The sequence below is a fragment of the Mercurialis annua genome, linkage group LG6 (genome assembly GCF_937616625.2).
Source record: "Mercurialis annua linkage group LG6, ddMerAnnu1.2, whole genome shotgun sequence".
In the NCBI taxonomy this organism is placed as follows: Eukaryota; Viridiplantae; Streptophyta; class Magnoliopsida; order Malpighiales; family Euphorbiaceae; genus Mercurialis; species Mercurialis annua.
The window spans coordinates 18,987,163-18,999,761 of record NC_065575.1 but is presented as its reverse complement, the minus strand read 5'-3'; the positions used below and the strand labels follow the sequence as shown (position 1 = coordinate 18,999,761).

General features: G+C 39.3%; 1 protein-coding gene across 1 annotated transcript in view; it reads left to right on the top strand.

Annotated features, from left to right (window-relative positions):
* LOC126687680 (uncharacterized) overlaps positions 1-11,538 on the top strand; it is an 86,170-nt gene extending 74,632 nt beyond the window's left edge. Inside the window, exons 5-6 of the mRNA XM_050382236.1 lie at positions 6,739-7,899; positions 8,188-11,538. Of these exons, the coding sequence (XP_050238193.1) occupies positions 6,739-7,899; positions 8,188-11,538 (4,512 nt within the window). The remainder of the gene's footprint in view (positions 1-6,738; positions 7,900-8,187) is intronic.
* Positions 11,539-12,599: the final 1,061 nt, after the last annotated feature.

Below are 12,599 nucleotides of genomic sequence, written 5' to 3'. Positions count from 1 at the left end.
AAATGTTTGGACTTGTTTTGTAACATTTGTAAACGTTTGGCTTAAATCGCTAAAAAGAGGAAAAATTTGGATTTGTTTCGCAACGTTTGTATACGTTTGGCTTAAATCGCTAAAAAGGTGAAACGTTTGGATTTGTTTCGCAACGTATGTAAACGTTTGGCTTAAATTGCTAAAAAAGGGAAATGCTGGGATTTGTTTTGTAACGTTTAAAACGTTTGGTTTTGTTTCGTAACGTCTGTAAACGTTTGGCTTAAATCGCTAAAAAGGGGAAACGTTTGGTTTAGTTTTGTAACGTTTGTTAACGTTTGGCTTAAATCGGTAAAAAAGTAAAACGTTTGGATTTGTTTTATAACGTTTGTAAACGTTTGGCTTAAATCGCTAAAAAGGGGAAACGTTTGGATTTGTTTCGTAACGTTTGTAAACGTTTGGCTTAAATCTCTAAAAAGGTGAACCATTTGGATTTGTTTCGCAACGTTTGTAAACGTTTGGCTTAAATTTCTAAAAAAGGGAAACGCTTGGATTTTTTTTAACGTTTAAAACGTTTGGTTTTGTTTTGTAACGTTTGTAAAAGTTTGGCTTAAATTGCTAAAAAGGGGAAACGTTTAGTTTAGTTTTGTAACGTTGGTAAACGTTTGGCTTAAATCGGTAAAAAAGTGAAACGTTTGGATTTGTTTTGTAACGTTTGTAAAGGTTTGGCTTAAATCGCTAAAAAGGGGAAACATTTGGATTTGTATCTTAACGTTTGTAAACGTTTGGCTTAAATCTCTAAAAAGGTGAAATGTTTGGATTTGTTTCACAACGTTTGTAAACGTTTGGCTTAAATCGCTAAAAAGGTGAAACGTTTGGATTTGTTTTGTAACATTTGTAAATGTTTGGCTTAAATTGCTAAAAAGATGAAACTCTTGGATTTGTTTCGTAACGGTTGTAAACGTTTGGATTAAATTGCTAAAAGGGTAAAACGCTTGGTTTTGTTTTGTAATGTTTGTAAACGTTTGGCTTAAATCGCTTATATAGGTAAACGTTTGGTTTTGTCTCGTAACGTTTTAAACGTTTGGTTTTGTTTCGTAACGTTTGTAAACGTTTGGCTTAAACCGCTAAAAGGTGAAACGTTTGGATTTTTTTCGTAACCTTTGTAAACGTTTGGCTTAAATCGCTAAAAAGGTGAAATGTTTAGATTTGTTTCGTAAAGTTTGTAAATGTTTGAATTAAATCGCTAAAAAGGTGAAACACTTGGATTTGTTTCGCAACGTTTGTAAATGTTTGGCTTAAATCGCTATAAAGTTGAAACGTTTGGATTTGTTTCGTAACGTTTGTAAACATTTGGCTTAAATCGCTAAAAAGGTGAAATGTTTGGATTTGTTTCGTAACATTTGTAAACGTTTGGCTTAAATCGCTTAAAACGTGAAACGTTTTGATTTGTTTCGAACGTTTGTAAACGTTTGGCCTAAATTGCTAAAAAAGTGAAACTTTGGGACTTGTTTTGTAACATTTAAAAAGTTTGATTTTTTTTCGTAATGTTTGTAAACGTTTGGCTTAAATCACGAAAAAGGTGAAACGTTTGGTTTTATTTCGTAACGTTTGTAAACATTTGGCTTAAATCGCTAAAAAGGTGAAATGTTTGGTTTGTTTTGTAATGTTTGTAAATGTTTAACTTAATTCGATAAAAAGGGGAAACGTTTGGTTTTATTTTGCAACGTATGTAAACGTTTGGCTTAAATCACTAAAAAGGAGAAACGTTTAGATTTCTTTCGTAACGTTTGTAAAGGTTTTGCTGCTAAAAAGATTTACCGCTTGGATTTGTTTCATAATGGTTGTAAATGTTTGGTCCAAATTGCTAAAACGGTGAAACGTTTCGATTTGTTTCGTAATGTTTGTAAACATTTGGCTTAATTTGCTAAAAAGGTGAAACGCTTTGTTTTGTTTCGCAATGTTTGGAAACATTAGGCTTAAATCGCTAACACTGAGAAACGTTTATTTTTTTTCGTAACGTCTTAAAAGTTTGGTTTTTTTTGGTAACGTTTGTAAACGTTTGACATAAATTGCTAGGAGGCGAAATGTTTGGATTTGTTTTTCAACGTTTGTACACGTTTGGCTTAAATTGCTAAAAAGGTGAAACGCTTGGATTTGTTTTGTAACTTTTGTATACGTTTGGCTTAAATCGCTAAAGCGTAAAACATTTGGATTTGTTTCTTAATGTTTGTAAATGTTTGGCTTAAATCGCCAAAAAGGTGAAACGTTTGGATTTCTTTCGTAACTTTCGTAAATGTTTGGTTTAAATTTCTAAAAAGGTGAAACGTTTGGATTTGTTTCGTAAAGTTTGTAAACGTTTGGCTTAAATTACTAAAAAGGTTAAACGCTTGGATTTGTTTCGTATCGTTTGTAAACGTTTGCCTTAAATTGCTAAAAATGGGGAAACATTTGGATTTGTTTCGTAACGTTTGTAAACGTTTGGTTTAAATCGGGAAAAAGGTGAAACGTTTGGATTTGTTTCGTACCGTTTGTATACGTTTAGCTTAAATCGCTAAAAAGGTGAACATTTGGATTTGTTTTGTTACGTTTGTAAACGTTTGGCTTAAATTGCTAAAAAGGTTAAGCGCTTGGATTTTTTTCGAAATGTTTGTAAACGTTTGGCTTAAATTGCTAAAAAGGTCAAAACGCTTGGTTTTGTTTTGTAACGTTTGTAAACGTTTGGCTTAAATCGGTAAAAATGTGAAACGTTTGGATTTGTTTCGTAACGTTGATAAAATTTTGGCTTCAATCGATAAAAAGGTGAAACATTTGGATTTGTTTCGTAACGTTTTAAACATTTGGCATAAATCATTAAAAAGGAGAAACATTGGGATTTGTTTTGTAACGTTTTAAACATTTGGATTAAATCACTAAAATGGGGAAACGTTTGAATTTTTTTCGTAACGTTTGTAAACGTTTGGCCTAAATCGCTAAAAGGTGAAACGTTTGGTTTTGTTTTGTAAACGTTTGTAAATGTTTTCTTTTGTTTTGTAACGGTTGTAAACGTTTGGTTCAAATCGCTAAAAAGGGGAAACGTTTTGATTTGTTTCATAACGTTTGTAAACATTTGGCTTAAATTCCAAAAAAGTTGAAACGCTTGGATTTGTTTCGTATCGTTTGTAAACGTTTGGCATAAATTGCTAAAAAGGTGAAACGCTTGGATTTGTTTCGAAACGTTTGTAAAAGTTCGGCTTAAATCGCTAAAAAGGGGAAAGGTTTTGATTTGTTTCGTAACGTTTGTAAACGTTTAGCTTAAATTGCTAAAAAGGTGAAACACTTGGTTTTGTTTCATAACGTTTTAAACGTTTGGTTTTGTATTGTAATGTGTGTAAACGTTTGGCTTAAATCGTTAAAAGGGGAAACGTTTGGATTTGTTTCTTAATGTTTGTAAACGTTTGGCTTAAATCGCTAAAAAGGTGAAAAGTTTGGATTTGTTTTGTAGCGTTAGTAAATGTTTGGCTTAGATCGCTAAAAAGGTAAAATGTTTGGATTTGTTTTGTAACTTTGTAAACGTTTAGCTTAAATCGCTAAAAAAGGGAAACGTTTGGATTTGTATCGCAACGTTTGTATACGTTTGGCTGAAATCGTTAAAAAGGTGGAACGTTTAGATTTGTTTCGCAACGTTTGTAAACGTTTGCTTTAAATTGCTAAAAAGGGAAACGCTGGGATTTGTTTTGTAACGATTAAAACGTTTGGTTTCGTTTCGTAACGTTTTTAAACGTTTGGCTTAAATCGCTAAAAACAGGAAACGCTTGGTTTAGTTTTGTAACGTTTGTATACGTTTGGCTTAAATAGCTAAAAAGGGGAAACGTTTGGATTTGTTTCGGAACGTTTGTAAACGTTTGGCTTAAATCTCTAAAAAGGGGAAACGTTTGGATTTGTTTCGAACGTTTGTAAAGGTTTGGCTTTGTAACATCCCGTATTTTTCCGACTAGTTTCGTTAGGCCTAAACGGTACTTTGGGTTCGTTTGAGTGGTTCGACCACTTCGGTTCGCGGTTCGAATGTTCCAAACCTTTTAAAATGTGTTTTAAGGTGTATTAGAAGTAACCTTGGAGTTTGGAACGTTTTCGATTTCATTTTCAAAATCTCAATTTTTCATCGGAGGCAGTAGCTTTTCACGGGCGCGATGATTCATTCATCACGGGCGCGATTCATGTTTCACGGGCGCGATGGAAGTGTAGCGGGCGCGACTCGTGCACTGTTCAGTTCGCTGATTTTTTTTTATAAATAGACCCCTTAAGCGACCTAAATTCATTTCTCTCGTTTTCTAAAACCCTAGAACGGCCTATACTCTCTGAAATTCATATCCTAGCTATTCCTAATCCATTGGTGATCATTAGTAAGTATTCTAATCATTTCCTTAAGGTTTAATTAGTGTTTTATCATATAATTGAGTTGTGTGATCTTTAGCTATCGTATGGTTTGTTTGTAGGCTGATTTTGGAATTATATTCTCTGGGTTTTCCTTTGATTGTTGTCCTTAATCTATCTCAAGAGGTTAGTGGATTAATCCCTTATATTTGTGTGTTGTGATTGTTGTGGCTCGATTTGAAATCGATACTTTGGGTGGTTTGTGATTATATTCTGTTTTGTGATTGTTTATAATCTGAGATTTCATTCTATGGTGTTGTGATTGTTATACCTTGGATGATTATTCTAGATGGCTTTGAGATTGGTGGTTTCGATTAATGGCATGAAAGAATTGGTTTATAAATGAATTTAAATTCTGTTTTTCTTATGATATAAAATCTGGAAGTTTTGTAAATATGAATCATAGGTTGTTAGATGTCTAATGTTACTTTAAATGGTTTGGGTAAATTGCCTAATTGATTTAGTATAACAAATGGATTAAGTATTTGAGTTAAAAACTGTTTTGAGTAATTAATTAAAAGCTGGAAATTTATTTGTGATGTTAAAGAAGGTTGATTTCAACAACTATACTTTGGGTGTACTTGTCAAGTGTTGGCAAGGTAATTGATTGTTACTTTGGTGTTCGTGGTAGTATTAAGTTAGGTATGAGTTCTTATTTAAAAATACTTTGGTTTCATTTAAGGATTTATTTAAGACTTTGGTTTTAAACTTTGGTTTATGGATGGGTCGGGTTAGACGTGGTCTTCCGACATGTGTTGTTGAGCTATACTGCAGTTGAGGCTAACACACTACTTTGGGAAATCTCTTTATTTTAAATAAAGTATTTAAGCTATGAAAGGACTTTGGTTTTGTTTTAAAGATAAAAACTCACCTAAGCTTAATTTGCCTAACTTATTATATGGTATACTTTGGTTATGATAATACGTTGGTTATGTTTGATTACTTTGGTTGTGTTTGGTTGTGTTTGAGATACTAGTCCTATGTGGTGTCTAGTAATCTTAGAGTTAGGGGTTGAATGGATTTTAACTTATACCTTGTTTTAGACCCGTCGTCTGTTCGTGCTTCGGAGTCCGCTCAGGGTTAGCTGTTTGCCAAGATATTCACGTGGATACGCAAGCAGTGAGTTGATAGTGTTATTTACCGCTTTATTAAGTACCGTAAATTATTTTAGTATATCAAATGTTGTGAACTGTTTTAAGGATTATGGATCTGGATTGAAACGAGCTACTCGATAGGCTTGTATCGAGACTGTGTGCACCGGTAAGTACTTTGGGATCGGCAGACTAATGTCTAGCCTACTTTGGGATCGACGAGGATTTGTTCCCGTCTACTTTGGGATTTGGTGATGATACGTCACACCTACTTTGGGATTTCATTTCAATACTGTCTTCCATAATCAAATATATATATTAGTATAAAAGGATTTGTTTTAAGGTTTTAATCTTAATAAATGTAAATAACATTATGAACTCATCTCAGTATATCTGACCCCGTTGCTTTCCAAACTTTTCCAGGTTTATGATTTTGAGAGCGTTGGTCATCTCCGATCTTTTGGTTCCTCGGAGGTCTTTTTATATTATTAGACTAGTCAACTGTTTCACTTCTTAGACCGCAGTAGAGCTAGTTGTCTTTATTATTATACTTGGTTTGTCGTTGTGGTACGACTGTTATGTTATTTATACGTTGACATGTTACATTGGATTATTGACTTATGAGGCATGTTTCTAGTTTCGGAATATTATCAATTGGTTGTAATAGAATTGTTATATAAGTTGTTAGACTTAGGTTGGAGTCTCGGTTGCCCCCGAGCATTGGTTTTCTTGCAGGTTTATTTTGATTATATGGTTTTCCGCGAGGCTTGCTACGGGTTTTGGTACGACCATACCCATACCCTAGTGCCGGTCGCGATCCATGAAATTGGGTCGTGACAAAGTTGGTATCAGAGCTTTAGTTTCGAACTAAGGCCAAATTTTTGCATGTTATGTGTTTACTGCTTTAAGGCATGTTAAGTGTTACTGTTATGTCTTAGGGTCTACTGCGGAAATTAGGATTCAAGTTTTGTCTTTTGAAACGTCATCATTTGTTTTCAAAACTTTCTACCTTCACCCTTAGGGATGTTGAGTCGGTCTTACGTGTTACTAATGTTACTTTTGAAGTTTATGCTTACTTTGGAATATTATTGTTATTACTTTGGTTGCAATTTTGATGTTTGAGCTATTTAAATTTACTTTGGGTGTTGCCTTGAGGGCTTTGTTTTGAGAATTGTTTGTTTCATTCTTAGGAATGAATACTCGTAGGCGTGCTGCAGCTCAGGCTGAGGCTGAGGCTGATGACGCTATGTCGATTGAGATTGACCAGCATGAACCAGAGGTTCAAGTTGGTGGGGGTCGTGCAGGCGGAGTTCCGGCCGGCCGAGGCCTAGCCGGCAGAGGTCAGGCTGGCAGAGGTCGGGGAGGCAGAGGTAGGGGACGAGGTGGTGCAGGCATTCATCTCGATCCATTCGATTTCACGACGTTTTTGGCTGGGATCACTGCACTTCAGAATAATCAGGTGCAACTGCAGGCAGGACAGATTGCCATGCAGAACCAGTATGCTATGCTGGGTCAGATTGTTCAGCAACAGGCACCTCAGGCTGGTGGTAATGCAGTTGGTGGTGGCGGGACCACTGACAAGGATTTGGTGTTGGCTTATGCGAGGCTTAAGTTGACAGAGTTTTCGGGCGATGGCGATGCCCTAGACTTTCTGGAGGAAGTTGAGCGAAATGCTCAGAGGTTGCAGGCTTCGGATAGGCAGACTGTTATGTTGGTGGAGATGTCCTTAAAGGGCTCTGCAAGTGATTGGTTTCGTAGTGCCATTCGTGCTGAGATGGCTACTATTTCTTGGGAGGATTTTGTGACTCGGTTCAAGAACTTTTACTTACCTTTTTCAGTGACCGAAGGTCATAGAGACAGATTGCTGGTTTTGAAAAGGGGAGATAGGTCGGTGAACGAGTACACTACTGAATTTGTGAGGCTGTGTCGTTTTGCCCCAGAACTGCTGACTGAACAGCAAAGGGTGAATGACAGGTACGTGAAGGGTTTAGGCGCTGATTTTATTAGCCTTCTGACTGAGTCGAACAAGGAGTTTTCGGATGTAGTAGACAGTGCTCGTCGAATGGAGACTAGTTTACTGCACTTTGGAAAAATGTCTGAGACCAAAAACGCGAGCGGTGTTGCGCAGGGTAGTGTGCAGCAGGGTGGTAGCAGCAGCTATCATTCCAAGTCTTCTCAGTTCAAGAGTAAGAAAGGAGGTGAGCGGAGGGGATACCAACCGTATTCCCATGGTACTAGTTACAGCAGTGGTAGCCGTAGTTCTGGGCAGGGTAGCAGTGGAGCATCCAGTGTTCCTTTCTGTCAGAACTGTAGGCGCAGGCACTTTGGAGCTTGTGCAGTAGCACCGGGTAGCTGCTATGCTTGTGGCCAACCGGGCCATTTCGCGAGAGAGTGTCAGACATCTGGGCAGCGAGTGTCGTCGGCTAGTGTTGCTCAGCCGTCTTTTCAGCAGCAGAGAACTGCTTTTACTCCTTCGGCAGGGTATTCCCAACCTGCCGCTTCGTTTGGTGGCCAGCGGGGCCGTGGTTCAGGAGGACGTGGTTTTGGTGGCCGTGGAAACGGTGGTAGAGGCTCGGGTAGTTACAGTTCTTCTCAGGCACCGCAGCAAGGGCAGGGTCAGGCTAGAGTGTTTGCTCTGACTCCTCAGGATGCTCGTGCATCAAACGCAGTGGTGCAAGGTACTATTCCCATTTCATTTGTAGATGCATTGGTTTTATTTGATGCGGGGGCAACCCATTCTTTTGTTTCGTCGAGTTTTGCTGCTAAGTTGGGTGTGACACCATCTAGGTTGTTAGAGCCCTTATCTGTATCTACGCCTTTGTCTGACTGTGTTGTGGTGGATGTGGTGTATCCTTCTTGTTCTGTGATTATTCATGGTAGGGACCTTAGGGCTGATTTGATTGTTCTCGATGTGTTATCTTTTGATGTCATCTTGGGGATGGATTGGCTTTCACGCCATTTTGCTTCTATCGACTGTCGAGGGAAGTCGGTATTGTTCGGGATTCCTGGTGAGACGCCTTTTTCCTTCCAAGGGGAGAAGACGGAAACACCTAAGAATCTAATTTCAGCGATCAAGGCCAAGCGTATGATGGGCAAGGGTTGCCAGGCTTTCTTAGCGGTGGTTCGTGATTTAGAAGGAGGCTGTGGTGATGTGCATAGTGTTCCGATAGTGAATGAGTTCACTGATGTGTTTCCAGAGGAGTTACCTGGATTACCACCTGATCGAGACATTGAGTTCTGTATCGATGTTGCTCCTGGAACAGCTCCTATTTCGATACCTCCGTATCGAATGGCTCCTGCTGAGCTGAAAGAGTTGAAAAAGCAGTTACAGGAATTACTGGATTGTGGTTTCATCAGACCAAGTACTTCCCCGTGGGGTGCTCCGGTGTTGTTTGTCAAGAAGAAGGATGGGTCTTTTCGGTTGTGTATTGATTACAGACAGCTGAACAAAGTTACTATCAAGAATAGATACCCTCTTCCTCGCATTGATGATTTGTTCGATCAATTGCAAGGGGCGAAATGTTTTTCCAAGATTGACTTGAGATCCGGATATCATCAACTTCGGATTCGAGACGTCGATGTGCCTAAGACTGCTTTCAGAACGCGTTATGGGCATTTCGAATTTCTGGTCATGTCTTTTGGGTTGACTAACGCACCAGCAGCGTTTATGGATATGATGAACCGGGTATTCAAGCCGTTTCTGGATCAGTTCGTTATTGTGTTTATTGATGACATATTGATTTACTCTCGGAGTGAGGAGGAGCATGCTTTTCACTTGAGAACAATACTACAGACTTTGCGTGAGCATCAACTGTATGCTAAGTTCTCGAAGTGTGAATTCTGGCTGGATCATGTTACTTTCTTAGGACACGTGGTGTCTAAGGATGGAATCAAGGTTGATCCGAAGAAAATTGAGGCAGTCATGGATTGGCAGAGGCCGAGATCAGTTACCGAGATCAGAAGTTTTCTTGGGTTAGCTGGCTACTATCGTCGGTTCGTGCAAGATTTCTCCAGAATATCTGCACCGATGACTAAACTGACACAGAAAGGTGTTAAGTTTGAGTGGACTGATAAGTGTGAGGCGAGCTTCGAGAAGCTCAAAGAGATTTTAACTACAGCTCCTGTGTTGGCTTTGCCATCTGGCATCGAGGGATTCACCGTGTATTGTGATGCTTCTCGTATCGGTTTGGGTTGTGTTCTGATGCAACATGGTAAGGTAATTGCCTATGCTTCTCGCCAGCTGAAGAAGCATGAGGTGAATTATCCTACTCATGATCTGGAGTTGGCAGCTGTGGTTTTTGCTCTCAAAATTTGGAGGCATTATTTGTACGGTGCGACTTGCGAGATCTTTACTGATCATAAGAGTCTGAAGTACATCTTTGATCAGCGGGAGTTGAATCTAAGGCAGCGGAGATGGTTGGAGTTACTGAAAGACTACGATTGTTCTATTCAGTACCATCCGGGTAAGGCTAATGTGGTAGCCGATGCTTTGAGTCGCAAATCTTCGGGCAGTTTGGCCCATATTTCTGAGGTTGGGCGGAGACCCATGGTTCGTGAGTGGCATAGTCTGTTAACTTCGGGATACCGATTTCAGGTTTCGCAGAAAGGTTGTTTGTTGGCACAGTTGCAAGTGCAACCAGTTTTGATTGATAGGATCAAAGCTTCACAAGCTGAGGATCCACAATTGAAACGGATTTTGGATGAGATCCATCTGAATGGAAATTCCGAGTTTGTTCTGGCGGATGGAATTCTCAGGTACGGTCCTCGACTGTGTGTTCCAGATTCGGATGGTTTGAGAGACCAGATTCTGGAGGAAGCGCACAAGTCAGCTTACAGTGTTCATCCGGGTTCTACCAAGATGTATCATGATCTCAAAGGTACGTACTGGTGGAGCGGTATGAAAAAGGATGTTGCAGAGTTTGTGTCTAAGTGTTTGACTTGCCAGCAAGTAAAGTTAGAACATCAGAGACCGTTTGGATATCTGCAACCGCTACCTATTCCAGAGTGGAAATGGGAGCGGATCGCTATGGATTTTGTGGTTGGTTTACCACGTACCCGGCAGGGGTATGATTCGATTTGGGTGATAGTTGACCGTTTGACCAAGTCAGCTCACTTCTTACCGATCAAGGTTTCATATCAGGCTTCGAAGTTGGCACAATTGTACATCGATCGGATTGTTAGTCTCCATGGTGTACCAGTGTCGATAGTTTCGGACAGAGGTTCAGTTTTCACCTCTCGATTTTGGAAGGCGATGCAGGAATCTTTGGGCACGAGGTTGGATTTCAGTACTGCATTTCATCCTCAGACTGACGGTCAGTCTGAGAGGACGATTCAGACTTTGGAGGATATGCTCAGAATGTGTGTTCTGGATTTTCAGGGTAGCTGGGATACTCATTTGCCTTTGATTGAGTTTTCCTATAATAACAGTTACCACGCTAGTATCGAGATGGCACCATATGAGGCATTGTATGGGCGCAAGTGTCGATCTCCTATTTGTTGGGAAGAGGTCGGCGAGCGTAAACTTTCTGGAGCTGAGATCATCCAGATTACCTCTGAGAAGGTACCTTTGATCAAGCGTAGGCTTGAGACTGCTTTCAGTCGGCACAAAAGTTATGCTGATCTTAAGCGGAAGGATTTCGAGTTTCAAGTTGGCGATTTTGTGTTTCTTCGAGTTTCGCCTATGAAGGGCGTTGTGCGTTTTGGTGTTAAGGGAAAGTTGGCACCGAGGTTCGTTGGTCCTTATGAGATCATAGAGAGAGTTGGAGCAGTTGCTTATTGTTTGGCTTTGCCGCCAGATATGTCGTTGGTGCATCCGGTATTCCATATCTCAATGTTGCGGAAGTGCGTTTCGGATCCTTCGCAAGTGATAGTACCACAGAGTGTCGAGATTGACCAAGAGCTGTCTTATGAGGAACAGCCTGTCGAAATTGTTGATACGCAAGTGCGTAAGTTGCGGAACAAGGAGATTCCGATGGTCAAGGTTCTGTGGCGAAATCACTCGGTCGAAGAATGCACTTGGGAGACGGAGTCCGATATGCGTGATCGTTATCCTTTCCTTTTTCTTTGAGGTACGTTGGGTTTGTGGTTGTTTTGCGTTTTGAGTTGTGCTACTACTTTGGGAAATTGATTGTGTTTTACCTTGGGCATGTTTTATATGAGTTACTTTGGTGTGTTTACTTGAGTTTGGGCTTAGTTTCGTTGTTTTAAAATCGAGGACGATTTTGTTTTTAAGTTGGGGAGAATGTAACATCCCGTATTTTTCCGACTAGTTTCGTTAGGCCTAAACGGTACTTTGGGTTCGTTTGAGTGGTTCGACCACTTCGGTTCGCGGTTCGAATGTTCCAAACCTTTTAAAATGTGTTTTAAGGTGTATTAGAAGTAACCTTGGAGTTTGGAACGTTTTCGATTTCATTTTCAAAATCTCAATTTTTCATCGGAGGCAGTAGCTTTTCACGGGCGCGATGATTCATTCATCACGGGCGCGATTCATGTTTCACGGGCGCGATGGAAGTGTAGCGGGCGCGACTCGTGCACTGTTCAGTTCGCTGATTTTTTTTTATAAATAGACCCCTTAAGCGACCTAAATTCATTTCTCTCGTTTTCTAAAACCCTAGAACGGCCTATACTCTCTGAAATTCATATCCTAGCTATTCCTAATCCATTGGTGATCATTAGTAAGTATTCTAATCATTTCCTTAAGGTTTAATTAGTGTTTTATCATATAATTGAGTTGTGTGATCTTTAGCTATCGTATGGTTTGTTTGTAGGCTGATTTTGGAATTATATTCTCTGGGTTTTCCTTTGATTGTTGTCCTTAATCTATCTCAAGAGGTTAGTGGATTAATCCCTTATATTTGTGTGTTGTGATTGTTGTGGCTCGATTTGAAATCGATACTTTGGGTGGTTTGTGATTATATTCTGTTTTGTGATTGTTTATAATCTGAGATTTCATTCTATGGTGTTGTGATTGTTATACCTTGGATGATTATTCTAGATGGCTTTGAGATTGGTGGTTTCGATTAATGGCATGAAAGAATTGGTTTATAAATGAATTTAAATTCTGTTTTTCTTATGATATAAAATCTGGAAATTTTGTAAATATGAATCATAGGTTGTTAGATGTCTAAT